Genomic DNA, 17510 nt, shown 5'->3' on the forward strand with positions numbered 1-17510 from the left:
TCTTCTCTCCAGGCGTCACCTAACAAAATCCCTGTAAATAACTAGCTAGTTGATATTAGCACGGTTACCTTATTGATGTCCGCAAAAACCAAATGAGTCCATTTGTAAATTGTGCATATCCAAAGCGGCTATCAGTGATAATAGGTGATACATATGTCCAATATAAAATAAAGTGTAGTTTGTTTCCAGTTTAACCTGCATCATGCCAAAATCAGACTAAGCCAGCTAACGTGCATCACTTCTTCCCGAAAGAGCATCAAGAGTATGAATCTCTAGCTACATCTGCTGATCTACGTTTATTTAAATGCACAAACAAAACTACGAACAATAAAATAATTCAGGTCCACTAGCTATGGTTTAATCGGTTGTATTCCTTATAGAAGTTTGAGTAGTTCCTCAACAATAGCGTAATACACGGCAGATTGAGGCCATGACATCATACAGCCGGAATGCCAAGTACAGAAATGGGACAGCTGCCTCCCTGCTTGATTTACCTTATTCAGCACCATCACTGCAAATCTATAGTTCTGCTCATATTGCACTCATTTGTGAACTGTCAGTTTAATTACTTCATGCCAGGTTGCTGTAAAATATGAATATACGGTCTAGTTCCTTCTCATCATTGTGTAACAATAATCCAAATATATATTGGTCAATACTTTGTACTGGAAATACACATGGCAATGGTGCCCAGAACAGGAATAGGCAAAAAGTATGAGATATACCTATCAGCTCCCATTTATAAAACACATTTAAGATGCAAAAACCTATATCAAATTGTTGTTATCGAAAATAGTCTCCTTTGACTACAAAACTCATCCCTAAAATACTAATAAAATCAGAACTCATCATCACTGAAAGAGGCTACTGTGTTTATATTCTCAGTGACTACTGGCCCTGCGGAATTAGGCGCATTGGAAACATGCAATGACTCGGACAGATTTCTCTCGAGATCTTCCAGGTCTTTGGATAGTCCACCATAATTGTCTTCTAGGTTTTGATTGTGGTCTTCCTCAAGGGTCAGAGGGGTATTTTCACCAAGTGAAGGAGGAAAGTAATTTTCCCTGTCATGATTGTGCTCATCCAGGCCCTCTGCACCTCCATCAGCATCAGGTGAACCAACAGGCAGACTGTCAGAGTCAGTCCTCTTAGGAGGGCTACCATATAACGGTGTGGACACTGACAATGGAACAACATTCTCCAGCCCACCACTGTCCTGGTTAAACAATGCATAGGGGAAAAGGTCATTGTCCTCTTTGGTTTCTGATAGTGCTCCTCTGTCCAGAGACTCCAGACCCTGTAGATGACTATGAAGAAGGCCAAGCTCTGTCTCCTCACCATTCTTAGGCTCTGCACTAAAGGTAGGTGTGTTGGCTGGACTTTGCAAGTCATTGCGCAGAGTCTCCAGAAGGTGGCACATTTTGTCCTTAAAAAAGAACAAAAACAGTTCACTATGACCCTGACAGATCTCTAATTTTAAGTACAGAACATATCAGCTTTTTTGGTTCTCGCTTTGCCATTTTGAATGTAGCATTAGTGTAAAAAACATGATGCCAGTGCAGATGCCCATGTCAAGTTTAGACACCCACCTCATCCAATAGATGTTTATTCTTGTCAACGTGACGTTCAAACACCCGCTCTAAGACCCTTTAGAAGGAGAATGAATTGGTATGAATACCTACTTGTGGTAACACATTCATATTCAGTGACACACAATCTGCGTTTACACAGGCAGCCCAATTCTGATATTTGTCCCCCACTAATTGGTCTTTTGACCAATCGCATGAGATCTTTTAACGTCAGCGCTTTTTCAGAACTGACCTGATTGGTCAACAGACCAACTAGTGAAAAAAATATCAGAATTGGCTGCCTGTGTAAAAGCAGCCAGAGAGCAGTGCAGCAACATTAACATGCCCCCTATTACTGGTTTTATCAGGTGGGATTATTACAAATATCATTGAGGCCATCACTTGTGATTTATAGCCTAGCATAAATACCAGACACGGTGCTACACTGTAGCTACATGGTCTCATGTCCTGAGAAAAACAGTTCATATAAAAGTGACATACCTGTCAGAGTACAGGCCCCTGGACAAGATTTCATTTGTTACATCAGCAATAAATTCAAGGTACATAAATTCTTCCTCCCTGTAGAGAAAGGAATGGTAAGTCAGAATGGTAACTTTAAAGGGAAACTACACAAGTGAGACTGCTTGGAACTGCTAGGGTTCAGCAGTAATCATGAATTTATTATATGAGCCTATCATCTTTTCCTATATTTTATAGAAAAGTAGTGATTAAAGGTGACAAGGTTAAAACATGGTTCTTACTCTGCAGACACCCTCTTCATGATAGGAGATGTCATTCCTTCTGGTGAAACCCTGGAAGAAGCCAATCAAGACTAAATACGTTTTTAAAAAGTGTACAAGAAGCACAGGTACAATACCACAGCACATAGTCTGAAACCAGTATAAACATTACCTGAATGAGGGATGGAAGTGATCGCTGCTTACGCTCTTGTTTCCCTTGCTTCGTTGTCCAAATGCTGACAGATTCAGTGTATGGGACTCATCGTCTGCATCCGACCACTCATGCTCTGTACCATGTCCCTATAATAGAGTGATCAATTAATTCAGTTTTAATCAGGCTCCATGCTCTAGATTTGATCATTGTTTATGAGTTTGTTTCCTTATTTAGACCAGAGTTGGTGACTCTGCAACTGAAATATTATAGTCACTCCAATAACATTGACCTTGCAGTACAGCTAGTGTAATGCACCTCTCTCAATTTGAAAGAGTATTTTATTGGATGCCGTTCCTTGCTACTCCAAGCCAAACCAGACTGTCAATATGATGGATGCTGGCTTAGTCATCTCCACCTGTATTATGGCAAGACCTTGGCACTGCATCCATATCAATCATATTTGTCTCAATTCTCAGCCAATCCTACTTCTTGTCTATCATCTCCTTAGCATTTCCGAACACCACTTAGACCTAATTGTAATGGATGCTGATCTTGCATTGTCTTTCATTTGTGGTAGGTGCTCTTGAAAGACTTCTCTTTTTACTTCCTCTATTCACACTACTGTCTCTCAATATAACAGCAAATATAATCAACTAATGCTACCACACTTTTTCCCTGACTATATCCTATAATACTACAATATGTTCTTCCAGGGATGAAGGGTTTAATCGAACTTACCAGGGGTTGATCATCCCATTCAGCCGATGAGCATTCCTTGGTTCGTGTGCTGCAGGAAAAGAAACAGGATTCAGGATACTGTCTGGACTAGCTGCTGTGTGCGAATGATGAGCATGCTCATCTTATTAGATCCTGTTCAAAGGTGAAACAACTATATGAAAGGATGTTAATTAGCCAATGTTTCCATGGTATCACCCTCTCATCCTGTCTACATCTCTCTCTTTCTCTCACCTCATTCACACAAACAGAAAAATAATACACCTGTGCTGTCAAACAGGGAAACACGTCACCTTCCATGATAGGTCTCCTGCCGTGTCAGCCTGGGGATGGTCCTCTCCTGGTCCTGGGCTGGTTTACCGCGAGGAGGTGTGTAGTAGCGATACTGAGACAGATAGGACCTGCTGTCTGACTTCAGAGTCCTGGGAGTGAAGGGCTTGTCCTGGGTGAAGCGGTGGGCGTGTTTCTGAATCAGGTCCCCACTGTAGGTCTTCTGGACAGGGTCCTGAAAGGCCTTGTAGCCACTCTGGGTACCTGTGGTGGAGCGGGCTGGCTGCTGCCTCTGGGAGTTTGGGCTCCTATAGCTGTACTCTGATGCACAGTGGAAGAAGTGCGGGGGGCTCCCAGACCCTCCGACCATTTGGGACGGGTAAACTATTTGCTTGGTGTGAAAGGAGGTGTTGATTCTTGGAGTAGAAATCATTGAGCTTCCCAGGTAGAAATAGGCACTTTCTTGACCTGCTCCACTCTGAAAGGTAAGAGAGACCCATCATTAAAATCAATACAATAATCTTTACCATATATTTCCATGTAATATTACACACTTATAATGACGGTGTGAGTGCCAGTGTACACTTCAAGAATTATTTAAAATGAGGTGATAACTAAACTACATGCAGAAATCACTGCAGTGCCTTCTTACTTGCGTATTTTGTGATGGGCAGGAGGCTTTGGTGTTGGCTCTGCTGCTCCTCTGTGAGTGTGAACCAGCTGACTGAGGTCGTCTATCAGACCTGGACGCATCTTTCCTCAACTGCTCCCGCCGTAACTGGTCATTGTCTGTGAATGTACACACAACAATGATCAACTAAATCAGATCATATAGCCTATGTGCAATTTATTTTGATTTTGTAATTTCAGATGTGAAAAAACGTACATTTTACACTGCTTAGCATACTTTTGGGTACTGATGAATCAATGGCAGCTGAAAGACATTGGAAGATAATATTTATGTCAATAACCAAAGTCAGCATATGATTGAAATTCTAGAGGACACACAAGTTATTTTACTTCACCGGTTGTATCCCTTACCTTTAGCTGAATATACCTTTTTATAATGGGACACCATATGGTCTTGAATAATGCACTGAGTTAGTCTGCTCGACGACCGAGGGCAGAACGCTGTAAACCCAAGACAAACATGAGCGGAATGTGGAGATTGAAGCAAGTAAACACATATCACCCCTGTGTGGTGTGGAGCTGTATGTTGAGGTATACATTGTACACTGTACACATTGTTATAGCCTAATACTTACGGCTGCTTTTTAAACTCATCTGTCCTCTGGGTGGTCCAGTCAGACTGTGGCCTGGGCCAGGCGATGCATTACCTAAAAGTGAATTAGTTTGTTAGCTAGTCAATGTTACTTAACATTGGTTAAAGGAGTGCTTAGCAGTCAGTGAGAGGAGTAATGTAATATTCAACCTCTTCCTATCCTAGTCTGGTGTCCCCACCTGCTTCAAGAGGTCCACCATTGTTCCCGTACCCAAGCAAGCTAAGGTAAATGAACTAAATCACTATCGCCCAGTAGCATTCACCTCTGTCATCATGACGTCCTTTGAGAGGCTAGTCAAGGACCATATCACCTCCACCTTACACGAAACCCTAGACACACTACAATTTGCATACTGCCCCAACAGATCCACAGACAACGCAATTGCTGTGGCACTGCACACCTCCCTATCCCACCTGGACAAGTGGAATACCTATGTGGCAATGCTGTAGCACCTTAGAGGCTGCTGCCCTATATACATAGACTTGAAATAACTGGCCACTTTAATAATGGAACACTGGTCACTTTAATAATGTTTAGATATTTTGCATTACTTATCTCATAAGTATTTACTGTATTCTATTCTACGCCGCTCCGACATTGCTCGTCCAAATATGTATATATTTTTAATTCCATTCCTTTACGTTAGATTTGTGTGTGTTGTGTGTATTGTTGTGAAATTGTTAGATAGTACTTGTTAGATATTACTGCACTGTTGGAGCTAGAAACACAAGCATTTTTCTACACCCGCGCAAGCGGCTGAAGAAATTCAGCATGGCCCCTGAGACCCTCACAAACTTCTACAGGTTCCCCATTGAGAGCATTACGTCGGCATGAATGTCTCTCCAGAGGGTGGTGCGGTCAGCCCAACGTATCACCGGGGGCACGTTGCCTGCCCTCCAGGACATTTACAGCATTCAGTGTCAAAGGAAAGCCAAGAAAATCATTAGGGACCTCCGCCACCCAAGCCACTGACTGTTCACTTTGCTCCCATCTGTGGCTCCCTACCTTTTTCGATTATGGTATCAACAACTGAATTTTGCCCTGCCTGGAGTACCCCTGAAGTACCCCCTCGTGCATTTTTACCAGTAAGCCTATGGTCTCATGAGTCTTCTCAATCAGACTGTTGAACAGCCATCACTAGCCAGCTACCTGCCCTGCACCTTGAGACTGATGCCCCATGTATAGAGAGACATTGAACACTTCTCACTTCACATAGTGTTGTTCACTCAATGTGCAGGTTTCTCCCCAAAGAATGTAAGAGGGTTGCGCCACTATGTAAACGGAAATGGCAGATACAGGTGTTCAAAAACGCTTACAGCTACAGTCCCATTGTATATGCCATTTTGTTTTCCAAATGATATACTGTCATCTATACACATCACACACATATTTATATTCTGGATTCTAACACTGCTTTCTTTAGAATGTATCTACTTGGGTTGTTAATTGGACTCGTTCTGAAATTTCTTGATTTCTTTAATTATTTGTGTATTCGCTAGACATTTTACTGCACTGTAGGAGCTAGTAAGGTAAGCATATCAGGCAGTAGGAAGTTCTCTCATCCATGTATATGCAAATGATAGTCTTCTACTCAGCTAGCCCCTCCCCGGGTTTTGTGTTAAACGCTCTACGACAAAGCTTTCTTAGTGTCCAACAAGCTTTCTCTACCCGTAACCTTGTTCTGAACACCTTTGAAACAAAGGTCATGTGGTATAGTAAGAAGAATGCCCCTCTCCCCACCGGTGTGATTACTACCTCTGAGGGTTTAGAGGTTGAGGTAGTCACCTCATACAAGTATTTGGGAGTATGGCTAGACGGTACACTGTCCTTCTCTCAGCACATATCAAAGCTGCAGGCTTAGGCTAAATCTAGACTTGGTTTCCTCTATCGTAATCGCTCCTCTTTCACCCCAGCTGCCAAAATAACCCTGATTCAGATGACCATCCTACCCATGCTACATTACGGAGACGTAATTTAAAGATCAGCAGGTAAGGGTGCTCTCAAGCGGCTAGATGTTCTTTACCATTCGGCCATCAGATTTGCCACCAATGCTCCTTATAGGACACATCACCGCACTGTATAATCCTCTGTAACCTGGTAATCTCTGTATACACATCGCAAGACCCACTGGTTGATAAAACCCTCTTAGGCCTCACTCCCCCCTATCTGAGATACCTACTGCAGCCCTCATCCTCTACATACAACACCCGTTCTGTCTGTCACATTCTGTTATTGGTCCCCAAAGTGCACTGGGTCGCTCCTCTTTTCAGTTTTATCTCCATCTCTTCATTCAAAGACTCAATCATGGACACTCTTACTGACAGTTGTGGCTGCTTCTTGTGAAGTATTGTTGTCTCTACTATCTTGCCCTTTGTGCTGTTGTCTGTGCCCGATGTTTCTACCATGTTTTGTCCTTCTGCCATGTTGTGTAGCTACCCTGTTGTTGTCATGTGGTGTTGTTACCATGCTGTGTTGTTGTCTTAGGTCTCTCTTTTAGTAGTGTTGTGGTGTCTCTTGTCATGATGTGTGTTTTGTCTTATATTTTTTAATCCCAGCCCCCGTCCCTGCAGGAGGCCTTTTGGTAGGCCGTCATTGTAAATAAGAACTTGTTCTTAACTGACTTGCCTAGGTAAATAAAGGTTAAATTAAAATATTTAAATTACTGATTTTCACTGCACCTGCTATAGAGCCCCACAGTGGAGGTGTGATAATACCCATAAAACCTAGAGATCAAACAGGGAAAATTGCTAAAATTTTTCCCATACAGTATTTTAGAAAGACCCCTGGCGTGACGCCTTCATAACCATGTAAATCTCTCTCGGACAAACTTTTATCAAATAAATACGATCTAGCTAGTTTAGGGTAAGAGGGTGGAGGAGCCTCAATTAAGTGAATGGTGGTATTCAGTGATTTGGAACTGTGAGGTTATTGGTCCGTTTGAAATAATAGTTTGTATGCTCGGATTGGTTGCAGCAGGTACACCTCCTCCACCTCCGGTTTCCTATGGTGGTGCATTTCCTGCCAGAGGACAGAAAGGGAAACAAGGCAGAGCTGCTGGTTGATAAATTAATATAGCATGTAACCACTAAATTATTGTAGCAGACCTGTTGTACTGAGAGTTTTGAGACTAAACATGTAAACAACTTTTTGTGGCAGTCCAAGCCTGCCAGCATACAGCTAAGCTTGTACATTTTAACTAGCTAGTTTATTTGTAATAAAACTAAGCTATATATTTTTGGGGTATCTCTGTTTGGCGTGTATGTAGCCTACCCAGTTCAGGTCTATATTGACCTAGATAAAAAATAAATAAAAAAGTAATCGTGTAACCTAAGCACACTATGGCACTGTAGTTAAAATATTTAGCTAACAGTTAACGTTACTGATCATGCCCTATCTAACCTGGTTAGCTAGCTAGCGCATCCAATTTAATTTGCCTTGTTAAGTTAGCTATCGAGCTAACTAGCCAGCTTTACATAATACATCGCCATGCAGCTAAAAGTAGCCAACACAATTTGATAGTTACACTTTTGCCATACACTTGTGACATGACTAACGTTACTTGCCTTGTCTAACCGTAAACTTGTGACTTGTTGAAGTAAACATGAGCACATTTCAGAGAACCTTTGCTAACATGTGGTTAGCTAACGGTTAGTAAACTAACGTTAGCTAGCAAACCGTATCTACCAACCTCTTTTTGGATCCATATACTCGGTGTATCCCATGCTCATACCAAGTTCTTCAGGTAGATCAATTGTGTATAGGTTGATTTACCAAGTGCTAGGTTATGGATTTACATATTTTAAACCCTCACATTTCTGGAGTCGAGCTAACAAATCCCTGAACTGCCGCTGACTCCGCAAGATTAGGTTAGGAAGCTTCTTTGTCTCCATGCCGGTTGCTATGACTGCGTCATTACGCTATACATAGAACATGCGTAAAGTTTTTCACTTGCAAAAACTCTAAAGCATGCGCACTATACATTTCTCTGGAACACATTTTTTTATGTTTAGCTGTCTTGATGTGTAGTTGTATCTTGAAAACAGGCATGATTGATGTTTGGAATGTGCAACATTGACCTGTTTTTAATTGTGGCTTGTTTGATCAGTAGCAGCCTATGGAGGGATGGGACCTGTCCATGGTTCTGAAACACACACACGTGCGCGCTCTCTATCTCTATCGCTCTATCATAAACACTAGGCTACCACATCGGGCCACAACAAACATCTTGTTGGAAATGTGCACACACATAAGGCACATTTCAATATTTAATGTAAACCTATTTTTCACCCTGAAAGTAATATCATGACTAATTCATGCTCAGCCTTGAGGAGGCCCATTTCATTCATAATTAAACAGATAGTAAATGGAATTCTCAGTGGTGGTCCCTCACTTGCAAGTGAAGAATTTAATTTACAGAACCAAACTAATTATAGTACAATACCAATCTGAGACTTTGTGTTGGACAGAGCTTCTCTATAACAGAACTAACGATACTTAGTGATTTGTGCGTTTATATAGCATTATAATTAAGTGACCATGTTAATCTTATACTCTTTTCTTCCCTTTTGTGAATCATGGTGGTGTAAAACGCTGTCTCAGGTGCCGCTCCCGAATCTCCCATAAGTGTTCAATTGGGTTGAGACCTGGTGACTGACCTGGTGACTGAGACAAACATGGCATATGGTTAACATTGTTTTCATGTTCGTCAAACCCTTCAGTGACCACTCGTACCCTGTGGATGGGGGCATTGTTGTCCTATGAGAGCATTGCAATGGTAGCCAAAATAATGGCCTGCCCAGAATTTGTATACATGACGCTGTATACTTTGTATCCCTTGTTTACTCAAGTGTTTCCTTTATTATGTCAGTTACCTTTATCTCTCTTGGGGGGGAAAGCCAATTCAGACTCATCATTGAGGGAGCGGCAGGTAGCCTAGTGATTTGATTTGATTTAGAGCGTTGGGCCAGTAATTGAAAGGTTGCTAGATCGAATCCCCGAGCTAACAAGGTAAAAATCTGTCGTTCTGCCCCTGAACAAGGCAGTTAACCCACTGTTCCTAGGCCGTCATTGTAAATAAGAAATTTGTTTTTAACTGACTTTCCTAGTAAAATAAATGAATTGCTAGTGGGCATGGCATTTGGACGGAGCAATGTGGATGGGTAGTCAGGCTAGTGTTTAAATGTACAACCCATAATTTGTATTAATGTCAATAACCATTAAACAGCTGTGAGTATACTGTGTACCTTTAAGTCTTGGGAAGTTTAAGGTTATTGGAAGAGGCCTAGTATAGATACTTGTGTAAAACATACATATTAAAGACATGTCCAGAACTTTAACGACTAAGCTTTGTGCTGGATGTGTCAATGCTTAGTTCATGCATGCATAATCTATGAATAGAATTACTGTCTTACCTCAATTAGCCACAAAATCCCTAGTTTGATATCAACTGTTTTTCTCGAAGCTGTGCATTTTCCCTACATATTCCCCCACATGGGCCAGCCCACTAGCAATTTGAGTTCAACCAATGAGCTTCAGCCCCTCTCCATTTGAGTGACAGCTTGCAAAAGGTAAATCATGCACACACATCAGAGCTAGAGAGAGAGCAATTACGTGGGGCATATATCTGCACATATACGATGTAGTACGCAATTTCCGGGGACCACTTTTGTCTTGTGAGCACTACTTTCAGGGTTACTGGCTAAAAAGTATGCAAAAGTACTAGAGTCTCTTTAAATTTAAGTACATGAACCATAGGGTCAAGTGTCATGTGAGCCAAACTTTTGTAATCATGACAACTTTGTGTACAACAAAGTAACCATTAGTTGTTGTTTATTGTCGCCAATGTATCATCCATGTAAAAACCTGAGTGCTATGCATTTCGCCACTATTTTTGCATCACAACATTAAAGTCTAAGAGGCCTCCAGTTTTTTAGATGGACAGGATCTTTGTATTTAGCATCTGGTTCTTGTTTTAGTAATAGTGACATCAGACCTTCCTGCTCCCTGACAGACTACAATTGTTATAGGAGTAGTTAAATCAAGCTAATAATGGAGCTTGAATACATAAAAATCAGGCTTGATATAACTCTACCGATTTTTCCAGACAAAAAGGATTTAATAGCCTCAAAGTTATTCCTCTGTAATTTGACCTTCACACTGATCTTTTTGTGCATTTGTTAATTTTCCTTCTTTTCGTTATTAGGAAAGAAATCTTTACAGAAATCGTCATTCGGTGGGTAAGGAGGAGACTGGAAAGGAGAAGGAGGAGACATGTACTTAAAATATTTGGGGGGCCTGGACCAAGTTTATCTACCTGTACTGTTAGTTCCTGTCACAGGAGGTTGGTGGCACCTTAATTGGGGAGGATGGGCTCATGGTAATGGCTGGAGTGGAATCGTATCAAACACATGGTTTCTGTGTGTTTGATGCCATTCCATTTGCTCCATTCCAGCCATTACTATGAGCTGTCCTACACTCAACAGCATCCACTAGTTCCTGTATTTCCCTTGTTAGTGTTGTCTCTTTAGACCAAAACGGCTTTTTCTTTACTGATTAATATTGAGTTGAATGACCAGTGAAGTTACATTTAAAGGTATCCCAAACAATAAGGGGATTTGCTGAACATGTATTGTGATGGAAAAAAATCAGTTATAGATTATTCGGTCTTATTTAAGAACAACTTGTCCTCCAGTAGACTTTGATTAAATTTCCAATATCCCGTCCAAGTGGAAAGGGCCATTAGATTATGGTCCGATCGCATTCAGTCTCATATCAATACTTTTTGAACCTTTGGTGCCAGAAAGTAGTTAAGACAACTAGCTTGATTAAGTCTCCTCCGTGTATATCTCACTAGATCTGGGTCTCCGTATATCCACCAGTTCTAATGTATCCATGATCAATTTTGTGATCTCAAGGGCACAAGGTTGATAGTTTGTAGTGTGATTTCCTTTCTGGTCCATTGAGGTACTTAACATTGTGTTATTGTCTCCCACCATTAAGATTTGGTATACATATTTTCAAAGAGGTGTGGGTCATCCTGATTTGGACAATTTACACATGTATACAGCTACATGATTTTGTTATTTTGTATTATGTATTTTTTACAGTGTTGGCCTAGATTCAGCAGCAGTAGCGCACCGCTGCTAAGTGCATAAATCAAATCAAATCAAAATGTATTTGTCACATACACCTTTAGCAGATGTTATTGCGGGTGTAGCGAAATGCTTGTGTTTCTAGCTCAAACAATACAGTAATATCTAACAATTCACAACAATACACACAATACACACAACCTAAAAGTTGAATTAATTGAATTAAGGAATATAAACATGTTAGGACGAGCAATGTTGGAGTGGCATAGACTAAAATATAGTAGAATAGAATACAGTATATATGAGATGACTAAATAAAAAATATGCAAACATGATTAAAGTGACTAGTGTTCCATTATTAAAATGGCCAGCGATTTCAAGTCTATGTATATAGGTGAAGCACTGGAAGACGTAATGGTTTTAGTAGTCTATTATTGAATTATGACTTTTACTCATGTGCCATGTCCCTGCAGTAAACGCCGATACCCAATCAGGAGTGGAGTGGAGCACTTGATTTAACCCAAACGAAAGGAGGAGGATAGGCGGTATCCCTCCCTGGCACAAAAGAGTAAGTAACGCATTTACAAACATTTGTTGATGATCATTTATATGCCTATCATTAGCGTACAGTAGGCTATTAGTGGTAATATAATTATAACTTTTAGAAAAACGTGCATTGATGGAGAGGTAGACTACTAGACAATACACGTTGTTCCTCATTTATTGGGGGTGACATCCTCATTCGTGACTGTGAAATTCATGGTTCTAAAAGCGCGCAACTCACTGTCCACTTCTGTTCCCGAGTGGACTGGAGTGTGGATTGGCGTGTGAAATGAGTTGTAGCCCATTGGGTGTTCCTGAAAGGTGCGACAGATAGTAGGCCTACAGAAACCTTATTACGAACTATTTGTCCAGGCGTGTACCACGCGCCCATGGCTCCAGACAATGCAATTTTCGCGTTACTTTTAAGATTTTTTTTTTGTTTTATGACATTCTAAGCAACTATAACACAAAACTGTTACAAGGGCGCTGGCAGATTTTGTTTATTTTCCTTTATTTTCTCACGCGCTATTGAGCAGATTTATGGTCTTAGTGTGTATTGAGAAGAACAAAAGCTATGAAATTTCCACTGGAAAACCCTAGAAAACAAGTAAAATTGGACCCGGATCAACAAGGTTAGTAGCCTAAATATACCTTTTCCTCAGAAAGTGGAGTTTGACCCTGAATAGTTTGTCTATGCTGACTGAAGAAATGCTTAGGCTGGGTACAGTTGTCTTTACCATCCACTATGTAAGATAAAATGTGATTTTTTTATTTAATTATTAGGATTGTTAATATATATATATACTGCATCTTTCATTGATGTTATCTAAGATAGCTTTTTATAATTATGCAATGTGATTTTTATGTTGCCAGGTAGTTGGGAGTAGATATCTAGACTCAGCAAAAAAAAGAAATGTCCCCTCACTGTCAACTGCGTTTATTTTCAGCAAACTTAACAAGTGTAAATATTTGTATGAACATAATAGAATTCAACAACTGAGACATAAACTAAACATGTTCTACAGACATGTGACTAAATTGAATAATGTGTCCCTGAACAAAGGGGGGGGGGGGGGGTTCCAAATCAAAAGTAACAGTCAGTTACACTGCATTAAGTACTGTAGTGTATCTCCTCCTCATTTACCAGATTTACCAGTTCTTGCTGTGAGATGTTACCCCACTATTCCAACAAGGCACCTGCAAGTTCCCTGACATTTCTGGGAGGAATGGCCCTAGCCGTCACCCTCCGATCCGACAGGTCCCAGACGTGCTCAATGGTATTGAGATCCGGGCTCTTCACTGGCCATGGCAGAACACTGACATTCCTGTCTTGCAGAAAATCATGCACAGAACGAGTAGTATGGCTGGGTCATGTCAGGATGAGCCTACAGGATGGGTACCACATAAGGGAGGAGGATGTCTTCCCTGTAACGCACAGCGTTGAGATTACCTGCACTGACAACAGCTCAGTTCGATGATGCTGTTACACACCGTCCCAGACCATTACAGTCCACCTCCAAATTGATCCCGCTCCAGAGTACAGGCCTCTGTGTAACGCTCATTCCTTCGACGATAAACACGAATCCGCGACTCGTCAGTGAAGAGCACTTTTTGCCAGTCCTGTCTGGTCCAGCGACGATGGGTTTGTGCCCATAGGCAAAATTGTTGCCGGTGATGTCTGGTGAGGACCTGCCTTACAACTGGCCTACAAGCCCTCAGTCCAGCCTCCCTCAGCCTATTGCGGACAGTCTGAGCACTGATGGAGGGATTGTGCGTTCCTGGGTAACTCAGGAAGTTGTTGTTGCCATCCTGTACCTGTCCCGCAGGTGTGATGTTCGGATGTACGGATCCTGTGCAGGTGTTGTTACACGTGGTCTGCCACTGCGAGGACGATCAGTTGTCCGCCCTGTCTCCCTGTAGTGCTGTCTTAGGCGTCTCACAGTACAGACATTGCAATTTATTGCCCTGGCCACAGCTGCAGTCCTCATGCCTCCTTGCAGCATGCCTAAGGCACGTTCACGCAGATGAGCAGGGACCCTGGGCATCTGTCTTTTGGTGTTTTTCAGAGTCAGTAGAAAGGCCTCTTTAGTGTCCTAAGCTTTCATAACTGTGACCTTAATTGCCTACCGTCTGTAAGCTGTTAGTGTCTTAATGACCGATCCACAGGTGCATGTTCATGAATTGTTTATTGTTTATTGAACAAGCATGGGAAACAGTGTTTAAACCCTTTACAATAAGATCTGTGAAGTTATTTGGATTTTTACGAATTATCTTTGAAAGACAGGGTCCTGAAAAAGGAATGTTTCTTTTTTTGCTGAGTTTATCTTCACCTTGCCTGTTGGGCTCAGATGTACAGTAGGCTACAACGCATTCTTCTTTGGGAATAGATAGAGGGGGGATAGGACAGCTGCTGGGAAGTGGCTTAGCATCAGATGTTGCTGCCTGTTATAAGTGGACAAGAAGGTATGAAATTATCATACCATAGTCACCAATTATCATCATCATCATGGACGGTGGATACAAGTAAAAACACAACTTCATCTTCGTCATCCAGTAACTTTTCTTGGATTTAGATCCCCCAGTGCATCACCTCACAGTTGTCTTTATCCTGTCAGCGTTCAGTATTCCTCTTGTAAAGTCTGGATGAGAGACAGAGGTGGAAGACCAAGGGCAGTAGGAATGTACTGGATAAAAGCCTACTCTCCCACATAATCAAATCATGTGGAACAATGAAAATCAATAGGAGGCAGGTTTGGATCTTGTAACACAATTCATGATTCATGTTATATACAGTATTTTGTGAAAGCTGAACTTGGAGCACAATAGTAATTTCAAAAACACGGTAGTGTTACGTTTGTCGTTAGAATGAGACCAAGGCGCAGCGTGGTAAGCGTACATCTTTCTTTATTGATCAAAAAAGAAAAGAAAAAGATAAACTAATGTAACATTCTGCATGCTACACAGTAACAGTACAACAACAAGATTCCACAACTGAGGCTGCGAAAAAGGGCTGCCTAAGTATGATAGACAGCTGCCTCTGATTGGGAACCATACCCGGCCAAAAAATAAATATACAAACTAGAATCCCCACCCAAATCACACCCTGACGTAACCAATTAGAGAAATAAAAAGGCTCTCTATGGTTAGGGCGTGACAGCACCCCCACCCTAAAAGGTGCGGACTCCGGCCGCAAAACCTGACTCTATAGGGGAGGGTCCGGGTGGGCATCTATCCTCGGTGGCGGCTCCGGTTCGGGACGTAGTCCCCGCTCTGTATGCTGATCCCTCCTCTTCCGTGGAACCGGACCGTGGATCGTTGCCGGAGGAACCGGACCGTGGATCATCACCGGAGACTCTGGACTGCGGACCGTCGCCGGAAACTCTGGACTGCGGACCGTCGCCGGAGACTCTGGACTGCGGACCGCCGCCGGAGACTCTGGACTGCGGACAGTCGCCGGAGACTCTGGACTGCGGACCGTTGCCGGAGACTCTGGACTGCGGACCGTCGCCGGAGACTCTGGACTGCGGACCGCCGCCGGAGACTCTGGACTGCGGACCGTCGCCGGAGACTGCGAACCGTCGCCGGAGACTCCGGACTAAAAAAAAATAATAAAAAAGATAAACGAATGTAACGTTCTGCATGCTACACGGTAACAATACAAAAACAAGATCCCACAACTGAAGGTGGGAAAAAGGGCTGCCTAAGTATGAACCCCAATCAGAGACAACGATAGACAGCTGCCTCTGAATGGGAACCATACCGGGCCAACAAAGAAATATACAAACAAGAATGCCCACCCAAATCACACCCTGACCTAGTCAGGGCGTGACAGGTCGTTTTGAGATATAGATTACTCTTACAACCATGAGTTATGCTAATAATGATGGAACCATTTGTTATTCAGAATCTGATTGGAATTTAATGGCTATTTTTAGACAGAAGCAGACTTAGTGGGAGATAGCTCAACCCCTTTCTTAAAGCACTCGTCCAAGTATGATGTACTGTGGTGCCCATTTATTCCATTCCACTCAATTTATCAGAAACGATGAAAACCAAATAATAAATGGTTTTGTCAGATTAGTCAAGACACTTGACCCAGTTGGATGTTAAATGGGTGGGTTGTAAAGTTGGATGTTCTATAAAGTCCATCAGCAGGCTCTTCTCTGCAGCTTGCAGGTCTGAAAATATTAGATAAAATGTCTGCCTAAAGCAAATCCCACCCATCCTAAGAGAAATGTCATTGTGAATTCCCTTTATTGTTAAGTTACTGTTTTTGGGGCAGTTTCCCAATCGCCTAGTCATGGACTAAAAAGCAAGCTCAATCGGGAATATTAATCAAAAAATAGTTTTAAGACTAGGCTTAATGTGTCCAGGAAACTACCCCTTAATGTCCTAAAAATAGCTTGAGAATGTTCTCCTAGGCACCTGTAATGTGGCTATGTTGATGTTGGTGAATTCCTGGCCTTATGTACCCATCCTGATGACAAAAGTTTGTTTTGATTCATTTAAACTGTGATCAGTGTCAAAGAATGGACTAACAGGATTTGGATCCCTGGAAGTGATTGAGACTTCCTTGATGTCCTTGACTCATCATAACCGGTTGTGTTGGTGTTAGTGTTAGTGTTGTTCATACAGAAGGGTGCTAGACAGTTGTTTCAGGAACATAGTATGTGGTAGTGTAGTAACTGTATAATATAGCGAAATACACAGAAAGCCTACAGTGTTTATTGAAAAATACAATTCTTTACAAATCATGCATTTTCTCTCAGGTATGCTGACATTACTGTATTAAATTCACAAATTACATATAGTATGCAAGGTGTGAGATTTATACTGCAACCAAGTCGCACAGTCCCCCACCTTGGGTGACCTCCCCCGTCTCCCTGCTGACATACATTTATGACACACCCCATTTGGAAAGCAAGGACCCAGAGTGGCATTTATCCCCCTCTCTTACTGGCCACGCTCGTCTGTTAGACAGATTGAATCCTTCTTTTTTTCTATTGAAGAGGGTGGTTTTGCACCTCTCGCCAATGCTCTCCGAGTCTCTGTGTATCAACAACACATTGTCCTCCCCTTGATATCAAAGCACCCACTGCATAAAGTTGTTTAGATACAGCTGTGGA

At 41.9% G+C, this 17510-nt stretch overlaps 1 protein-coding gene across 4 annotated transcripts; it reads right to left on the reverse strand.

Annotated features, from left to right (window-relative positions):
- Positions 1-277: 277 nt before the first annotated feature.
- Positions 278-8673, reverse strand: spata7 (spermatogenesis associated 7). Of its 4 annotated transcripts, none has more exons than XM_021585104.3 (12): positions 8439-8673; positions 4733-4804; positions 4509-4598; positions 4354-4401; positions 4120-4256; positions 3491-3945; positions 3201-3249; positions 2481-2608; positions 2330-2380; positions 2070-2147; positions 1590-1647; positions 278-1426 (listed from the first exon to the last, which is right to left on the reverse strand). In XM_021585104.3, the coding sequence occupies exons 1-12, from the start codon at positions 8476-8478 to the stop codon at positions 839-841; spliced, it is 1794 nt and encodes a 597-aa protein (XP_021440779.2). In that variant the 5' UTR covers positions 8479-8673; the 3' UTR covers positions 278-838. The 4 variants fall into 4 exon arrangements, with proteins under 4 accessions (XP_021440779.2, XP_021440780.2, XP_090077136.1 ...); XM_021585105.3 differs by having other exon boundaries at positions 4525-4598; positions 8439-8666; XM_090221010.1 differs by having other exon boundaries at positions 4733-7768; positions 8439-8658.
- Positions 8674-17510: the final 8837 nt, after the last annotated feature.

Source organism: Oncorhynchus mykiss, chromosome 25, assembly GCF_057628025.1.
Source record: "Oncorhynchus mykiss isolate SJ-2025 chromosome 25, ASM5762802v1, whole genome shotgun sequence".
Taxonomy (NCBI): domain Eukaryota; kingdom Metazoa; phylum Chordata; class Actinopteri; order Salmoniformes; family Salmonidae; genus Oncorhynchus; species Oncorhynchus mykiss.

Excerpts from the sequence above, each read along its gene's own strand:
- spata7 (XM_021585104.3), bottom strand. The coding sequence starts at position 8,478 with ATGAGCATGGGATACACCGAGTATATGGATCCAAAAAGAG. Across the intron at positions 3,250-3,490 it reads CAGGAGACCTATCATGGAAG|CACACGAACCAAGGAATGCT; the intron begins GTGACGTGTTTC and ends CTTTTCCTGCAG. Across the intron at positions 1,427-1,589 it reads ATAAACATCTATTGGATGAG|GACAAAATGTGCCACCTTCT; the intron begins GTGGGTGTCTAA and ends TTCTTTTTTAAG.